The 15,934-nt window shown below is 42.3% G+C and overlaps 1 protein-coding gene across 2 annotated transcripts in view; it reads right to left on the bottom strand.

Annotated features, from left to right (window-relative positions):
• sema5a (sema domain, seven thrombospondin repeats (type 1 and type 1-like), transmembrane domain (TM) and short cytoplasmic domain, (semaphorin) 5A) overlaps positions 1-15,934 on the bottom strand; it is a 125,342-nt gene that overhangs the window by 35,718 nt on the left and 73,690 nt on the right. For both annotated transcript variants that reach the window (XR_009239874.1, XM_058624140.1), the window contains exons 10-15: positions 13,415-13,619; positions 9,615-9,822; positions 7,916-8,033; positions 5,246-5,427; positions 4,401-4,544; positions 423-570 (exon numbers count right to left, since the gene is read on the bottom strand). Coding sequence is in view for 1 of the 2 variants with exons in the window: in XM_058624140.1 (XP_058480123.1) it covers positions 423-570; positions 4,401-4,544; positions 5,246-5,427; positions 7,916-8,033; positions 9,615-9,822; positions 13,415-13,619 (1,005 nt within the window). In the remaining variant the exon portion in view is untranslated. The remainder of the gene's footprint in view (positions 1-422; positions 571-4,400; positions 4,545-5,245; positions 5,428-7,915; positions 8,034-9,614; positions 9,823-13,414; positions 13,620-15,934) is intronic.

The raw sequence follows: 15,934 nt of genomic DNA, 5'->3' as shown, positions 1-15,934 counted from the left end.
TTTTACTGGTGTTTTAGAGACAGAGAGAGTGTGTGTGTGTGTGTGTGTGAGACAACAGCACCAGAAATAACACACGCATCGCATCTTTCTGTCAACGAGGCGAGCGCTCATGTTTCAACACCTCCTTGCATCATCCATGCTTCAGAGAAAGCTTTGTGGCAGAAAACGAGTCTATTCATATGTGGGGTGATTACCGTCTGTGTGTATAGTATTAAATAGGTCTAGGTAATAAAGCTGACGACTGCTGAAACTGTTTAAATATAGCCCGAGGACTTAGTCACGTTGGATGTTCCAGTTTCATCACGACTCGCAGTTTGTTGCATCAAATGACTTCGCCCGAGATCCCAAACAATGAACAGGCGGGGAGGGGAAAACGGAGGGATGGATGGTGCATGTGAGGGCTATTGTTTAGTGTGACATACCTGACCACACCCTGGACAGTCGTTGCCATTCTCACAGGTTCGGCGTCGCGACTGGATGCCTCCGCCACAAGGCACAGTGCAGCGTTCCCATGCCGACCAGGCCGACCAGTAGACGTGAGGTGGGCAGGGCAAGTGTTCATTACAGTACCTGCGAAGGAAAAGTAATAAAAACACGACATGAGCAGGGGAACTTGTCGGCGTCTCACTGAAGTCTCAGCAGAGGGCAAATAGGTTTATTCCCCCGAAAGTGCTCTGCCTTTCTTTGAAGCCACATGAATTGCCTTTGGAGCCACAGGTGATGATTAATTTAGCTCTGAATTAAACTGTTTAATTCTGGTTAAGCGGTATTCATGTAAGAAAATAAAGCCGATCAATTGCTTGACCAACCCTCCTACAGCTTCGTCTTACTCTGTGAACTGAGACACAGCTCTCTTGGCATAGCTTTGGCATAGCTTTCACAACCAGAAACACTCCTCTCTCTGTTTGTAATTCGTGATATTTATTCAAGCTGAATGTAGGAGAAAAATGCTGCTTTAAAAAAAAACAACTTCTAAATCTTTTTTTTGAAACCTTACATTGATGTGCATGATTTTGCATGATGTTTCTGCAAAGTTGCAATGACTTTTGAGCAGAATGTGACAAAAATAAACTGAAAACACAATAATAACTTCTTAATTAGCATCTACAGTTGTGGGGACACACAGTACAGTTACTATGCAGGAATACAAACAATAGATTCAATTTGATCTTGTGTTTTAAGCCACACAAGCAATGTCTGCAAATCCGATATCCACTCTTTGAGTTCGTAATCAGTAAAATATCTGATAAATGTGCCACTGTGCTCAGCAGCATGCATCCAACTCTGCCTGAGACACCTCTCATATTATATATCATTGTTTGATTGTTCAGGAAAAAAAGAGATATTGCAGTTACATGTAATTGCTACCTTGAGTTTTGACAATCGAGCTCGCCTCACTCTGGTAAACATGTATGACGGTGTCTTTTCACTTGTGGAAAATGCAACAGTTCCTTTACATGACACAGCAGCAGCGAGGGACACTGCAGACATCGCCGCACTCGTGAAACTTTGCCACGGAACCAAATTAGCGACAAAGAGTCTGCACCACACGACGGGTGGTTGTCTGCAACGCCGTGTAAACGTCCTTTGAAACTAACTTTTACAAACCTTGCTCACTGATGTGGCCAATGCAGTGCTGAGAAACGTGGGCATCATGTCACCAGACTTAGGAGTGCGGGTTATGTGAGTGCCTTGTGTGACGGTCAATGTTGCATAAAATGACATCCACTAAAACTCCACCTCTTTGTAATGAACATGCATATGCATTTTGCATAATTTACTGACAATGCCCATTAAAAAAGCCCCAAAGATATATGTATCATCTCTAATTACACAGTTTTACAGGACAGTATTATTGGGATGTCTAAAATACTTAATTACTTAGTCTCCGTTATAAAATAACGATAAACGATTGCCAGCCTTATTAGTGCTGTATAATTTATCTTATAACTTTTATGTATACTATAAAGCTGTCTTTATTGCTATTTTGTTGTGTTTTGGCCACATCGCTGCCTTTTGAGGAAAACTGAGTCCTTGTGTGCTAAAATAGCTTTAACTTAAAACTCTTCCTCCGGAGGCTGAGGCTGAATATTTCCTTTTTACTCTTCTTTAATACTCGGCTATTGTCCGTGGTAAATCAAAAGATTTGTTCTGTATACCCTGGTTGTAAAGAATCCTTAGAGTAGTGTGCTCTTTTTTTCTCTCCACTTTTTACTAATCCACATGCTTGCAGTGGGATGATACTGTGGGGAGAAGTGGGGAGGAGTGGCGGATTACAATCTAGCTGATGCTTATGAGAAAGAGCGAAAAACGTGCAAACACACTGCATGTCGACACAATGTACCCCAGCTGCACTACAACACACAAAACACACACAAAAAAAGCCTGACGTGATTATTATTAAGCAGATTATTCGAAAACCATCTTTAATCATCTCAGACAAGTTAGTAGCTTTGCTCCATCTTATCTTCCCCTGTTTTAACCCCCTCTCTCGCTGATACCACGGAGAGCTGATCACACTAAAACGCTGCTAATTACTCACAACAGGCTGAGTAAGCAGTGTGGACCATGTCAGAGTGCTGAGAGAAATACCAACAGACGGTTCATAAATGCAAGCATTAACCAGCCAGATTTAAGCCCATAGCACTGCTGTGCACAGTCAGTTTCAGAACATTTGCTTCTTCTTTAAAAGCCCAACCTGCTGCAAACAATCAAGCACAAATGTATGGGAAAAGCTTCTTTTGGTCTTTGTGAATATGTGTGATCATACGAGCTCGTTGGAACATAAGGCCGGTGCATTCATCCAAATAGGACACTTGAGGCAACGTGGGAAAAAAACCTATACAGAGAGACTTAATGCAGACGTCTGAAAGAAAGTCTGTGCCTCATAAAATAAAAGCCTTTCATGGCATTAAAAGAATTATTCAGTGTGTAAATGCTGACAGAGAGCCAGTCCTTTTCATGCCACGAGGATTAAAGCGTGCACAGACGACTCCACCAGTTTCACACATGAGTAATTATTATTAACAACAGATGTAGACGGATTCTTTGGACACAGTTACACAGGTTAAACATCCAATGAGAAGGTTTCCCACACACACACACACACACATCTGGATATGCTAATGTTGAACAAACATTTTCTCACACCTTCATCACACTTCAGAGTGAGAGAGAGAGAGAGGAACATTGACACAGCACAGTTCATCTGTTCACACACTTTGCATTGCTGTCTCTCCTCCTCATTGTTCATCTGCCGGTCTTTCCATCCATCTCACACACACACACACACACATTCTTACTCTACTGCCTCCTCCACAACGATCCTTACAGCTGGTCCCCTAACAGACCTTAGGTGTTTTAAACAGCTGAACAGAGCAAGTATAGAGAGCAGGAAGGGGAGATGAAACAAAGAAGATTAAAGCTCAAAGAGAGAAAAAAAGAGGGGGTGGAAAAAGCAGCTTCTGGCCTCCCATGATATTTTATTTTGTTTATTTATTTATTTATTTTGTGTGGTTTGAGTAACTCCACATGCTTCCCCCAGAGCTCCTGGTCCTGGTGAAGCAGATCTTTTTTTTTTTTTTTCCCAAGGACTGCTCCACTAGGAACATCAGTTTGTAAGAAAAAGTGAAAATTGGAGATCGGAAGCGATGGAGAGAGAGGGGTAATGAAAAAAATGCAGTGAAAAGAGGGGGGAAAAGGATGTGATATAAGGTTCGTCTTTGAAGGCGGTATCCAATTACTCATCCTGTTGCCGTGGCACTGATTGGTAACCATTTTTCTCTCTTCTTTCCCTTCCTGTGCCACCTGAACTGTATTATTTTGCACTTTTGCTGCCTCCATCACTGATAATGGCAGGAAACACAAACACCGTGATCACAAGGGAAGGCTGTATTAAGATGAAAGTCAAATGAATAGTGATATAACCACTGTCATCAAATTTTCAGTGGATGCTATCAAAGCTTTACGCTGCCTTTTGCTGATTTGGCAACAGCTGAACCAAACTTTCTGATAACTACAGTGACATGAGAAAATAATAAACTTCAACTTTGTGCTTCTTTACATACTTTGTCCTTGAAAAAAAAACAAACGATTTAAAGTCTGGAAGGTTGCTAAGAAACCAAACAAACATCTTTAAAAAAGACTATTATTCTCTACTAAAGCTACCAAAGCTTCAAAACACAAGACTCAGTATGTGAAAGCCAGATAATTACCCAAGCACAGGCCTATCCTACTAATTTCTTAAATGGCTGTCACAAAGTTGGAAAGAAATTAGGAGAAAAAGTCAAAGTCATACTTTATAATTGTAGGCTTTTTTCTTGTTTGCAGCAACCCAAACATGCAAGTACAGGGTGTATTTCTTTTAATCAGTACATGTGAGTGGGTGTGTGTTTGCATACCTCTCTTCACGGTTCTGGCCCACACACACTCGTCCCCCGTGGCGAGGGGTTGGGTTGCTGCAGGAGCGCTGACGGACCTGGAAGCCGATGCCACAGCTTGTGCTGCAGGGAGACCAAACAGTCCAGGGGGTCCACGCTCCATTTCTATGAAGACATGCAAGATCAGTAAATATAGCCATTAAAGGAGAGGTGGCCACATGAACAAGATTATATCAAGAGGGTATTGATTTAAAGGAAGGAAAGAAATCCTCCTTTTTTTGTCATTATACAACCGAAATTGCACAACAAAATCCCGAGGTCAGGTGGAGGGTTGATCAGAGGAAACTGGAAAGCCTGGAGGAAACCCACGCAGACAAGGTCCCAGGGAATCAAACCGAGCACCTTCTTGCTGTGAGGCAACAGTGCTAACCACCATGGCCACCAAGCCACATTCAATTCTTTCTCTGCCAGTCGTCGTTACCGTTTGGGAATGAAGGCTTGAAACTGGTCTTTGCACTCGTTGGACACAACTGCACGTTGATACACTTTAGTGTCATAGTTCAAAATTTAAATTAAATTAAATTATTACAAAGTTATTGAGCAGGAAAATCTTAATAGGCAGACATAAACATTTACATTTCCTGTTAGATGCAGAGCACCTTAATCACAGGGGATGATTTGTGTGAAAAACACCTAATCAACACTTGTTAGTCTTAAAAAGCTGACACTAAATATGCAAATAAATTGCTAATGACAAGGTGTGAGGATGCACAATATAAATCTCTCTCTCACCCGCTCTCTTTTCACCTAGATGCACTGATTAAGACAGAAGTGGATATTTGTATACGTGTACTGAACTATTTTACCTCGAGCAGTTTGCAACCTCCACACTGATCCCGTGGCACCGCTGGCCACCACACTGAGGGGCGGGGCTATCACAGGCTCGTGTCCGGCACAGACAGGACCCTGCACTGCTGCCGTCGTTATGACTACAGGTGGACCAGCCAGACCAGGCACCAAAGCCTCCATCGATTGTCACATTACGGACCTGTCAAAAAACATAAAAAGGGCCAGAAATAAAACATTTGCACATAATAGCTTTTCTCTGAAACTGCTTGTTACATTAGATGCTCGCAAGTAATGTGTTGCATTAGGAATCACAGCCTGTGTCTGTGGAGGATGCAAACAGAGATCAATTTTCTTCAAATAACTGCATTACAGCATCAAAATTGTGCAGTTACAGGAACAAAAATACGCTTTAAACGCGGGGAAGATATATACGAAAATTGTCGGAGGATTTGATGAGATTCCAGAGAAGCAAAATGGAGATATGGAAGGCGAATGCAAGCCGTGAATGGACGCATTTACCCGGGCAAAATATGAGGACATAAAAGTGGCCACATAAATTGATATTTGTGGCAAAACAGGACGGAACAGGAAGGCTCCGATATTACAGAAATTACAAATGATGTCCTCATCATGTGAGCTAAAGGAAAAACAAAACACAACACTCGCATGAAATTCAGAGCTGGGGATGATATGAGCCATGTCGTCACTATATTTCAGGATGATTTAAAAATGCAAAGGCCATTTTCACAGGACAATAGGAGAAGAGGCAGCCTGATCATCAGAAATAACATCTACCCTCTGCTCTTAATGGTAATCGAACTCTGCTGTTTGCCTAAATGGGCAACGCTCCACTAAGACAGAATAATTTTGCATCAGTGCCTGGAATGGACTAGAATGTAAGCAACTAGGAAAGCATGTCACATTTATTTCACCAGTCATTTATAGATGAGACAATAAATTCTATGGTACATGCATAAAATGTCAATTATATTTTCTTATTTGTTTCCTAAAATTCAACACAGGATAGAAGGGAACGATCATTTGGGATAATGAAAAACACTTTGTTTGTGGATCATAAATGAAGTTGTCCTTTTGTATTGTGCAATTTGCTGATGGACTTTTCCGACACGAAACTGCAACGTTCATAACAGACTTTTCTTTTGATTTTTCATCCTTCAAGCAGACATTCTCTCTGGCTTCAGAACCTCGCGTGTGCAGACACATCTCTCTGTCAGCATACAAATGGATGGACCTGGTCGGATAAAGGTTAAGTGAATAAATACATGTTCTATCAGTGATGTGGGCAGCTGAGTGTGGCCACCACAAAATACCAGAAAAAGTAGAGGAGAAATTGATATAATCATCGTTGATCAGAACCCCAGATGAAATTGTTGTGTTGTGTTGAAGTTGTGTGCTTCATACAAAGCATAATCCAGGACACTAGCTTTACTTCATGTAAAGAACGAGGTATAAGAGTTGGTGGGATGGTCCAGTCCTTGGCTTGCTCATTTACATGTTGCCATGTACTCAAACGCTGCTCAACTCGCAACTTGGCATCATCGCCACATCTGCTTTTTATATGCCGAGGAGCTGCCATTACCATGGTTACAGACAGTGCAAAGTGGAGTGACAAAATGGTGAATTGCATCCGAATAATGCCGGTTACAGTGTAAAAAGGGACAAGTTGTACTTTTATAAAAATGTGCAGGGCTATTTCTTGGCTAGGGGCTTTATTCAGTTCCTGGAAGTCAGTGCAGCATGACAGTGAGCCAGCATGGAACCTGAAACTGAGCGCGCTAAATGGAACTCATTATTTATCTGATTATATACATTTGTGATTTTCCTACTGTGACCTGTCAAATACGTCTGCTATGAAAACAGAGCCAATCGCTGCACATACTGTACATTTGTATGGCTGCGAGTTGGTGGACAGTTTGAATCTTTACACTGAGCCACACGAGCTCCCGGCTCCACCTTCACATTTACCAAAACATTTCTGTGGACGACAAGCAGTAAGAATAAGAAGTAGACAGTTTCGTGGTTGAGCGGATTTAAATTTGAAATAATATTTACCAACCTGCCAGTCGCCAAGTATATGATGTGATATAAATATTATGGCTGAGGGAGTTTTAGCCTGAGCTGTAGCCAACAGTGAATTGGTGAAATCATGTCCGCATATGCATCCATGATTGTCTGTGTCCATGTATACGTCTGAATGAGGATGCAGCAAACTGTTGCTCTGCTAACAGATGCCACAGTAGCTTCAGTGCCAAATGTTCCTCGGAATAAAGAACCCAGAGTGTTGTGAGAAACTGATAACCACCCACTAAATTTGGAAAGATTTATTCTCTGCAAATGAGCACACCGTCTGAACTGAATGACTGAGGTAACACTCCCGCAGTGCACATCACTCCCTTTAAGTCAAGTTCCTCAATCCTGAGATGCTTCTCTCCAAGGCTGTAGGGTCGTGGCTTCTCTTAGAAAGCTTCTGCACGTACGTTGTGATTACATGGAGCTGTGCGAGCAGACTTTTCAGAAGAAAATGTATCACATCCATATGTCAAGTAGAGTGGATATCGGTGCAGAGTAAGTGAGGATAACTGTATTTTCTGCCAACTCTATAATTTGAAAGCAGGGAGAGAGAGAGGGAGAAAAAAGATGCCAGAGCAGTAAGGTGAGATACTCACTGGACATTTGGTGATACTCTGCTCCCACTGGCTCATTCTGACACTTTCCTCCAGAGTGGTGCATTTCTTCAGCAACAGATCCCAGCCACAGTATGGATCTCTGGCCCCCACACAGGCTCTGTAAAGACAGCGTGGCCATTAACGTGTCATGTGTTAACAGTCGGCTCTGCGGTGTGGCAATACAGGGAATCAAACAAAGGAATGAAGAAGGAACGGCGGTGTGAGAAGTAGTGCAATGAAAGGGTGGAGAAAAGAGGGGAAAGAGGCAGAGGAGAGATGAAGAATTGGTGGGAGAGTGCAGAGAAGAGAGGGAGGAGGGAAGCTGGCAGAGAGGAGGAGAGATATAAGTATAGAATGTGTCTTAACAGAATGTGCTGACTGATTTCTCAGGTAATCTTGAGCCAAGCGCTGGAATTACAAGTTTGCATTTGCATACAGACATTTATTTCTGATTCAAACGGCTTATCAGCACCACAAATATTCACTGTTGCAGTGAACGCAGTGTCTGTCTTTGTCACATCAGCTTCAGGTGGCACTGGCAAGTGCAATAAAAGGCCTGATGTCACTTTTTACTCCTATGCAAATACAAGTCCCCAGATTCACACGGAGCAATGCCCCCGGTGAAACGCAGCCGAAATTGTCCGTGGGTTTCCTAATAATTAACCGTGTGCGGGCAGAGGCAAACTCAAGTGCACTTATAAAAATGATGTGCATCCGCCCATATGAAAATGCAGAAAGGCAAACACTCGTGCGTGTCTGCACATAGAAGCTGGCTGACGTAGCGTCTGGGTGGCGAACAGAATGCTGGGCCCTATGGTCTGTGCTCTGCTCTGTGTGGAAAAGGATATCAGGGTGACGACAGTGGTGCTAAATGAAAGGGAGAAGAAACAAGCCATTACCTGTCTCTCAGAGGGCCTTAAGGGCCTTGAGGATTTTACATCAGCGGTCTGCACAGACAGCCTTCTAATATTTCAAACAGGTAAACCTCAAAGAAATGTCAGTGATGAACCCAATATCTCTCTCTGTAGCTGCCAGTCCCAGTGCGAGTTGTTTTCATTGTTGCCGTTGTTTTGTCTTCTGCCCTCTCGCTCAAAAAAAAATGAAGAACATGCCAAAGAGGTGATGAAGTGCCATAATGGCTCCAGTGTATATCACGGAGACACGGCTGTAATATGAAGCCTTAACTCTTCTGTGCATTCCAACAACAGCTCAATGCGTGTGAAATAAGGAATGCAGGTGTGATTCTTTTTCCCCTCGTGCAGTGATGGATGCGGTCCCAATTTTTGCGGCGAGACTTCACACCTCGGCTTGCGTCTTGGGGTTTTCTTTGGCAATATTTATGCCCTGACGCTGCGTCTTCCAGACAGACAGAAACTCAATAGATATCTGATCACCACACAGCTACAGCAGAATTCAGTGTGAGGAAGAAAACACATGTTTTTATGTATGAGCCGGCAAGAACGAGGGGAAGATGGTAAGACGGGTGCAGAGAGGGCAGCTGTGGGCACCTCCAGTGGCTCAGACAAAAGCTGATTTACAGGGTTTTAAAATCTCAACTAAGGCCCCTGACCAACAATACAGGCCTGGCCCTTCCAGATAAAGAGCATCTTCTGAAATAGGGTGCTTTAAAACTTTGTTCTTCGCACAGCGGGTTTTGGCAATTTCTGCCGAGATTAATGGTGTTTGTGCATGTACTCACTCTCTGCTCTTGTGGTAGCTGCATCTTTTGAGCGGGATCTTGATGACCTGGTCTCTGACGCCCACATAAAGCTCGCTGCGGCTGTGCAGGATCAGCAGGCTTCTGATTGGTTGCCTCTTCCTAAGCGGGAACAGCTCGATCTCCTCCAGCAAGCAGCTCCCCGTGGACTGATTGAGAGGGGAGAGCACTTTCCTGATAGTACCATAATCTGGAAGAAAACGGGTGGTGGGTTGAGGAGGGGGTTTGGTCACACAAAAAAAAATGAAACAGGGTGTTTATCTGCACATGAAAACAGCAGCTGAGTATAAAACAGGAGGAAAAACAACAAATTCATCTTGCAAAAGCAAAAATGAACAAGCGAGTATGAAGTTGGTGTGACTCAGCTAACAATCGCTCCCTGAACACAACTGTCAAAAAGTCTGGGAGCATCTAGTGTGCCAAGCTTCGCTATATACCATACAGTAGAGTGCCATAAATACAACCATGGAATTGTTATGTCACCTAAATACAAGATGTGTGGCCTATTTCTTTTTTAGAGGAGATATTCCAGAGAAAGAAACCCCTTTGCAGTTCTGAAAAGAGAGAGGGGGGAGGGGGTGCGTAACTCAGCGTCATTGTGAATATGCCCTGACCTTTATTTTATGTATGCTTTGTCCCGTGAGGTAAATCTAGTGGCAGATTTCCTTTTGAGAGAGCTAAAACAAACATCATCCATTATAGATGTATTCCCCTGGGTGAGGAGAAAGTAATTAGGTACAGAGTGATGCCAGCGGAAGACAGGTGAATAGCTAATAGGTGGTTTAAAAAGGTAGGGAATGTAAAAGTTAAGTCTTGCCCCGAGAACGGCTGCACGGTAACATATTACTTCCATGTTGCGTGGTAACGTCCGCGCCGTAATTAATGTCGCTGGTTCTGCTCAGAGCTGGAGGTTGTGGAAACCTGCAGCTTCACTGTAATGACGGAATATCTCAAGAGCTGTGTGTTAACTGTGGCGAACATTTCAACAGCTGGTAATGCTCAGTAAATACCTCTAAATTGTACTCTGGGAGCTTGTTAAACCACAAAGTATTATATTACTCTAAAGCTTACAACATCACATTATACAGACAAAATGATACATAAATGGAATTTGATGTGTGATGCTCTTTTATAAGATATGGGACCCACAGACTCAATAAAGGGGCAAACTGATATTTCAGCCCGGATGTGGACTGGAGTACAATTTAATCTGGGCCTGAATAGAATTTCCGTGCAACATGAGTAAGCTCAGCTACGAGTGGAACAAGGCTTTGGATCTCAAAGACACAGCGACACTGCTCTAAATTAACAGCAATGATAATCATCAAAACCATTTTTTATGTTTCTGTAATGGTTATTCCATCAGTATGAAGAAGCTACAAAATTATATTTTCAGTTCCGAAATGTATTTATTAACCATGAATTCTCAAATGTTCTGTTTTGCAAAATAGTAAAAGCACATTATTATTTCTTGATTAAGATGTCAAATTATAGTTATTTACTCGCATTGCTGAACATAAAAATGAGTTGTTGAATGTTATGCTTGACATATCTTACTTCTCAGAGAAGAAGCCCAGTCAGCCAGCTTACATTTGTGAATTCAGTTTATTTGCCAAATAACATTTTTAGATTTATATTTTCTCATTGTTGTGACAGGTGGTCTAATACTTTTTTTTAAACCTCTCCTAGGTGAGATACAAGGCACCACCAGCTGTCAGAGAGAGCAACCTGAGTCCAAAAAAAAGGTGTAAAGGCAGGTCCAAAATTAGCCAGGGACGATATTATTCTCTCCTCTGCCACCGACTACACAACAATACCAAGAAAGAATAAAGGAAGTGTATTAATGGCACAACTTTGGATGGAATCCTGTTATAGTACATCTAAATGAACCAAAATGACAAATACATGAAACCAGAACAACCAACCATCTACACAGGTGTGTCACTGCCAACCCCCCCCCCCCCCCTAATTTATTTATACATTTTTATTATCTATGAGTCCAATTTTTTTCTCTCGAGGACTACATTTAAGTTATATGGACATTTCTGTCTGCCAAAATCTAAATGATAATTCTTGGTATATTTCACTCTACTCTGTTTCAACAAAGGCAGCAGCTGCATAAACGTGAATGCACGACCGTGAATAAAAATGAGGGCGAACAAAAACAGCCACCGGGCATTAATGATTGTTTGTGAAAAACATTTTTCAGCGGGAATGGACAAATAAATCTATGTTCATTTTCCCAGGTGAAAGCATGTGATCAATTTATACAATTTGCTCAATCAAACGTGGCCATTTTCAAAACTTTTGCTGCCCAGAGCTCAGAGGGAATATCCATGAAACCAAACCAAAGCTGCCACATGGGGTTTCCAGCTAAATACATGGCAAATCTACGGGAATAGCTAATACAGTGAAAACTTGGAACAATAAACTCATCAATTAACAGTCGGCGTCTCTGTGTGAGATTTAAAGAGCTACACAAGGCATTTTTTGGTGTGTAGTCTTTATTTATGTCATTGCAGCTTTGCCAGAGGGTTGGCAAACGAAATGCTGGAGTAAATAGTAAAGTGTTATTCAGTGTATAACATGCCATGAGTGAGTTGAATTGTGTGTAGCTTTTATGAAGTCTCAGTGCAACAGGTAGATAAGACTTTGGCTCTTTGGTGAATCTTTAAGAATTTCACCGGCTTTTACTCATGCAGATTGAGGGAGTAAAATGTCGCTGCAGGCAACTGAAATCACACACGGGGGATGAATAATAACAGATTTATTTGCACCTTTGTTGGACCGGAAGTTGTAGCTATCAGTTCGTCCACAACGGCCTTAATCAGCAGAGTGCATTTCAGCATTTGTAATAGCATATGATTAGGTACAGTGTGTGTGTGTGTGTGTGTACGCTCCACAATGGCCCTGGCATGGGCTCCGATGTTTTCATTAGCGTCTGGTTAGTGTCTAGGAACTTGCAGTGTGGGCAGCTCTGGACTGACGCTACATTGATCACAGCACCGTACAAACAATGAGAGGGGAGTTTTTTGAGGGAGATGCCAAGCACAGACGCAGTGAACTGGAACAGCGTGTGTGTGTGTGTGTGTGTGTACTTCATGTGATACACCCAAAAATAACACTGATGCTACAACAGGAAGCTGGTGTTGACATTTCCCAGTGGGCCTATACGGTGCATTATCACAGTGAAATGGGTCACAATGTTCAAATTCTGTTCTGTTCATCCGTTTATAATCCGTACAGTGAGTGCGCTGTATCATAAATCCGGAGCAGAGACTGTGTGTCGCTGGCATTTTGCTGATAGTTTTCTGCACCACACCAGTGTGATTAAACAATCTACTGATAAGCAGGACAATCACGCAGTTCACACGGGGGAGCGTGTAAGGGTGAAAGCAGAGCTCTCTGACTCTGTGTGTGTGCGCGGATTATCAATTGCCCCGTCTGTCTTCTTCTGACACATTTCATGCTTTTTATGATGGTGGTGAGCTACGTGTGCGTTCCGTCAGGGCATATGGACAACATATGGAGGTAAAGAGTTATTAAACTTGTGTCAGTAGACCGAGCTTTGATGTCTCCACAGAACTACAGATCTGTTGGTTTTCATTATTATTCTTGTACGCTCGTTGTCTGGTGCAAAGACGGAATCATGAGGGGCTACAGCAACTGAAATCTTGAGCATTTTATCTAAAAGATTCAGTGAAATACTACTAATAATTCTACTACAGCTGCTACTACTACTACAATAATACAGACACACATACACAATTATAGGAACCTACCAGTCGCCAAGTATATGATGTGAAACAGCAAGTCTTTCCCCTGCACCACGTCCACTGCCACATGGGTGAAGCGCACATTGTCCTCCATGAAATAGGGCACAGGGACCACGGGTTGGATCACCTCATGCATCAGTAAAAACTTCTGGGCGTCCTGCAGGTTTCTCTCCGTCAGGTTCACGTAGGTGCCAGAGTCGATGGTGCCGCACTGGGGCGTGAAAAGAGATAGAGATAAAAACAGTTTGACTGACTATATTAATAAAAGCTCTTCCCGAGGACAAGCTACATTAATAAGCTACAATTTTGTGGCTACAAGAAAGACCACAGGAAGGAAAAGTGAGAGATGGAATGATTAAACGAACAGGGCTCTGAAGTCAATTGCTTCCTCATTACATTGGTTTGGAAGCCTCAGAACCTTAAGCCTCAGTCAATACACTGTGGCTGATGAAGGCGAAAGTGAATGAGCCAATAGTTATCTCTTTTATTCGATTCTTCCTCATATGCATGTGTATATATTCTGCTGTTGAGTTTATTGGTAAGTCAAAAACACTGTGTTTTTATTGTTCGTTCTCTTTACAAAAAAACCCCCATAAAGGTGACAGGGTGGTTCATATTTAGTAATTATTCGCGCTCAGAAAATTCTCTTAATAAACATAGCATTCAGGCATGAAGGTCCACAAAGGACTCATTTATACTTTTATTTTTGGCTTCAAGTATTAAAAATTATTTGGATGCAGTTGCAAACACAGACACGTCGCACATAAACCGAGAAATAGATTCCATTGTCACACATTTAATTTGGTTTTGTCAGTTACTGGGGACTCTATGTTCCCGTTTTATATCCCAGTAGAGATTTGCTATCGCAGCAGAGTCAGAACCGCGGCACTTGGTTATAAGGTGAAATATGTGGTATGTGATTTAGTTCCCTAGTGCATTTTTAAAGGGAATACAGTCAAGTGAACCATTTCATAAAGTTCATATGTGTTTTCAACAGCTAAATAAGGTAGCCTGTGCATGATTTGTAATTTAAAAGACATTGTTTTGAATGTAGCGCAATATAACGTGATCTTTGACATTTTGAAATATTGCCTTTCTGGCTGAATGAGGGTGCAGCAGCATTGTTTAGTCAATTAAATAAGACAATCATATCATGAGCTGCTGTAGCACAAATAATATGTTCATGTTTAATACCAGACTTCCACAGGACAGTGACTTTATTTATTCTGTGTGGTGGAAAAGTAAAGTCTGGACAGCTTGCACATCTAAGGCAGAGCTGGATGAGTAAATATCACCATGTATGTCCTTTTCAGTGAAAGAAGCCCCAGCCTGTGGTCATGTCTGTGGACTGAGATCCCATCCACATAATAGATGAGTACACAGTGTGTGTACTTTAACACAAAGGACGGGGAAAACAATAACAACGTGTGCCGGACAATTACAAAAACCCAAATTACTACTGCTTTTGTTTTGAACTCACATAGACGGCGTGAATTTGCTCCAGGCTAATCTCACACACAGCACAAAACTGGGCCTTGAGTGGTGATTAGTTTCTGCTGACCAGCTACAGAAACACCATCAGTGAGATTTTGATCCAGATCAATCTGTGGTCTTGCTGAGTTGACAGATGAGAAACATGGAGGGCTTCCCTGGAATGGACAACGGATCAGTGCCCTCACCACCACATCAGGGGATGGGAAATTAAAGCCCTGAAGGACAGTGAAATGTGACGCCTGTGTGTGTGTGTGTGTGTGTGTGCTTGGTTGTCGTGAATATACATCACGCTAAAGGCAAATATGTGTTGCTGGCTACATAATGACATGTGTCTGAAGTTTCCTTTTGTGTTTCGTCCTTGCATTGCATGCACAAGTATTATATCCTCAAGTGTCGGCCGCCCGCTCGTATTTCTGCCACAGTGAGACAAAGTTAGGCACTGGTCATTGAGGCTCTATGACACCCGTGAATGTGCAGCGAGATGGATGTTGTGATTTTCATGGTACAGCCAAGGTGAGGGACATCATTTGGCTGAGGGCCCATCCAACACCCAGCTGTCCTGCTCATCATCAGCGCACCGTGCTCTGCCAGGATGATGACTGCCACGGAGAGAAATGGTTGTTGTACAACATGCTTTTACAAAATGGTCTTTTGTTCAAAATGCATCCAGTTATTTGAGATTTTTTTAGCACTACAAATCTGATTAGAATATTTTCTCAGCACTGGCAGCAAATATAATCAAGTCATTCGTAATGCTGACGGAAAACAAATAAACGGACATGTTTTTTTCTGCTCCTCTTGCCACGTATGAGATATAACACGACTTGCCATCAGCGTTTGACTCAAGAGTCAAACAGACATATTTCCCGTCACATGGAGCTCTGCAGCGAATGTGTTTTTACAGTAAATAAATACGGGGCGACAGAAAACCTATGAAACACAGAGGCGGCATTAGCTCCTAATGCACAGTGAACATGACTCATTGCCTGAATAAACCCAGCTGGATCAATCCGTGTGGTTCAAATAAATGGG

This window comes from Solea solea, chromosome 1 (genome assembly GCF_958295425.1).
Source record: "Solea solea chromosome 1, fSolSol10.1, whole genome shotgun sequence".
NCBI classification, from domain to species: Eukaryota; Metazoa; Chordata; class Actinopteri; order Pleuronectiformes; family Soleidae; genus Solea; species Solea solea.
The sequence above is the reverse complement of the archived record's forward strand: the minus strand, read 5'-3'. Positions and strand labels throughout refer to the sequence as shown.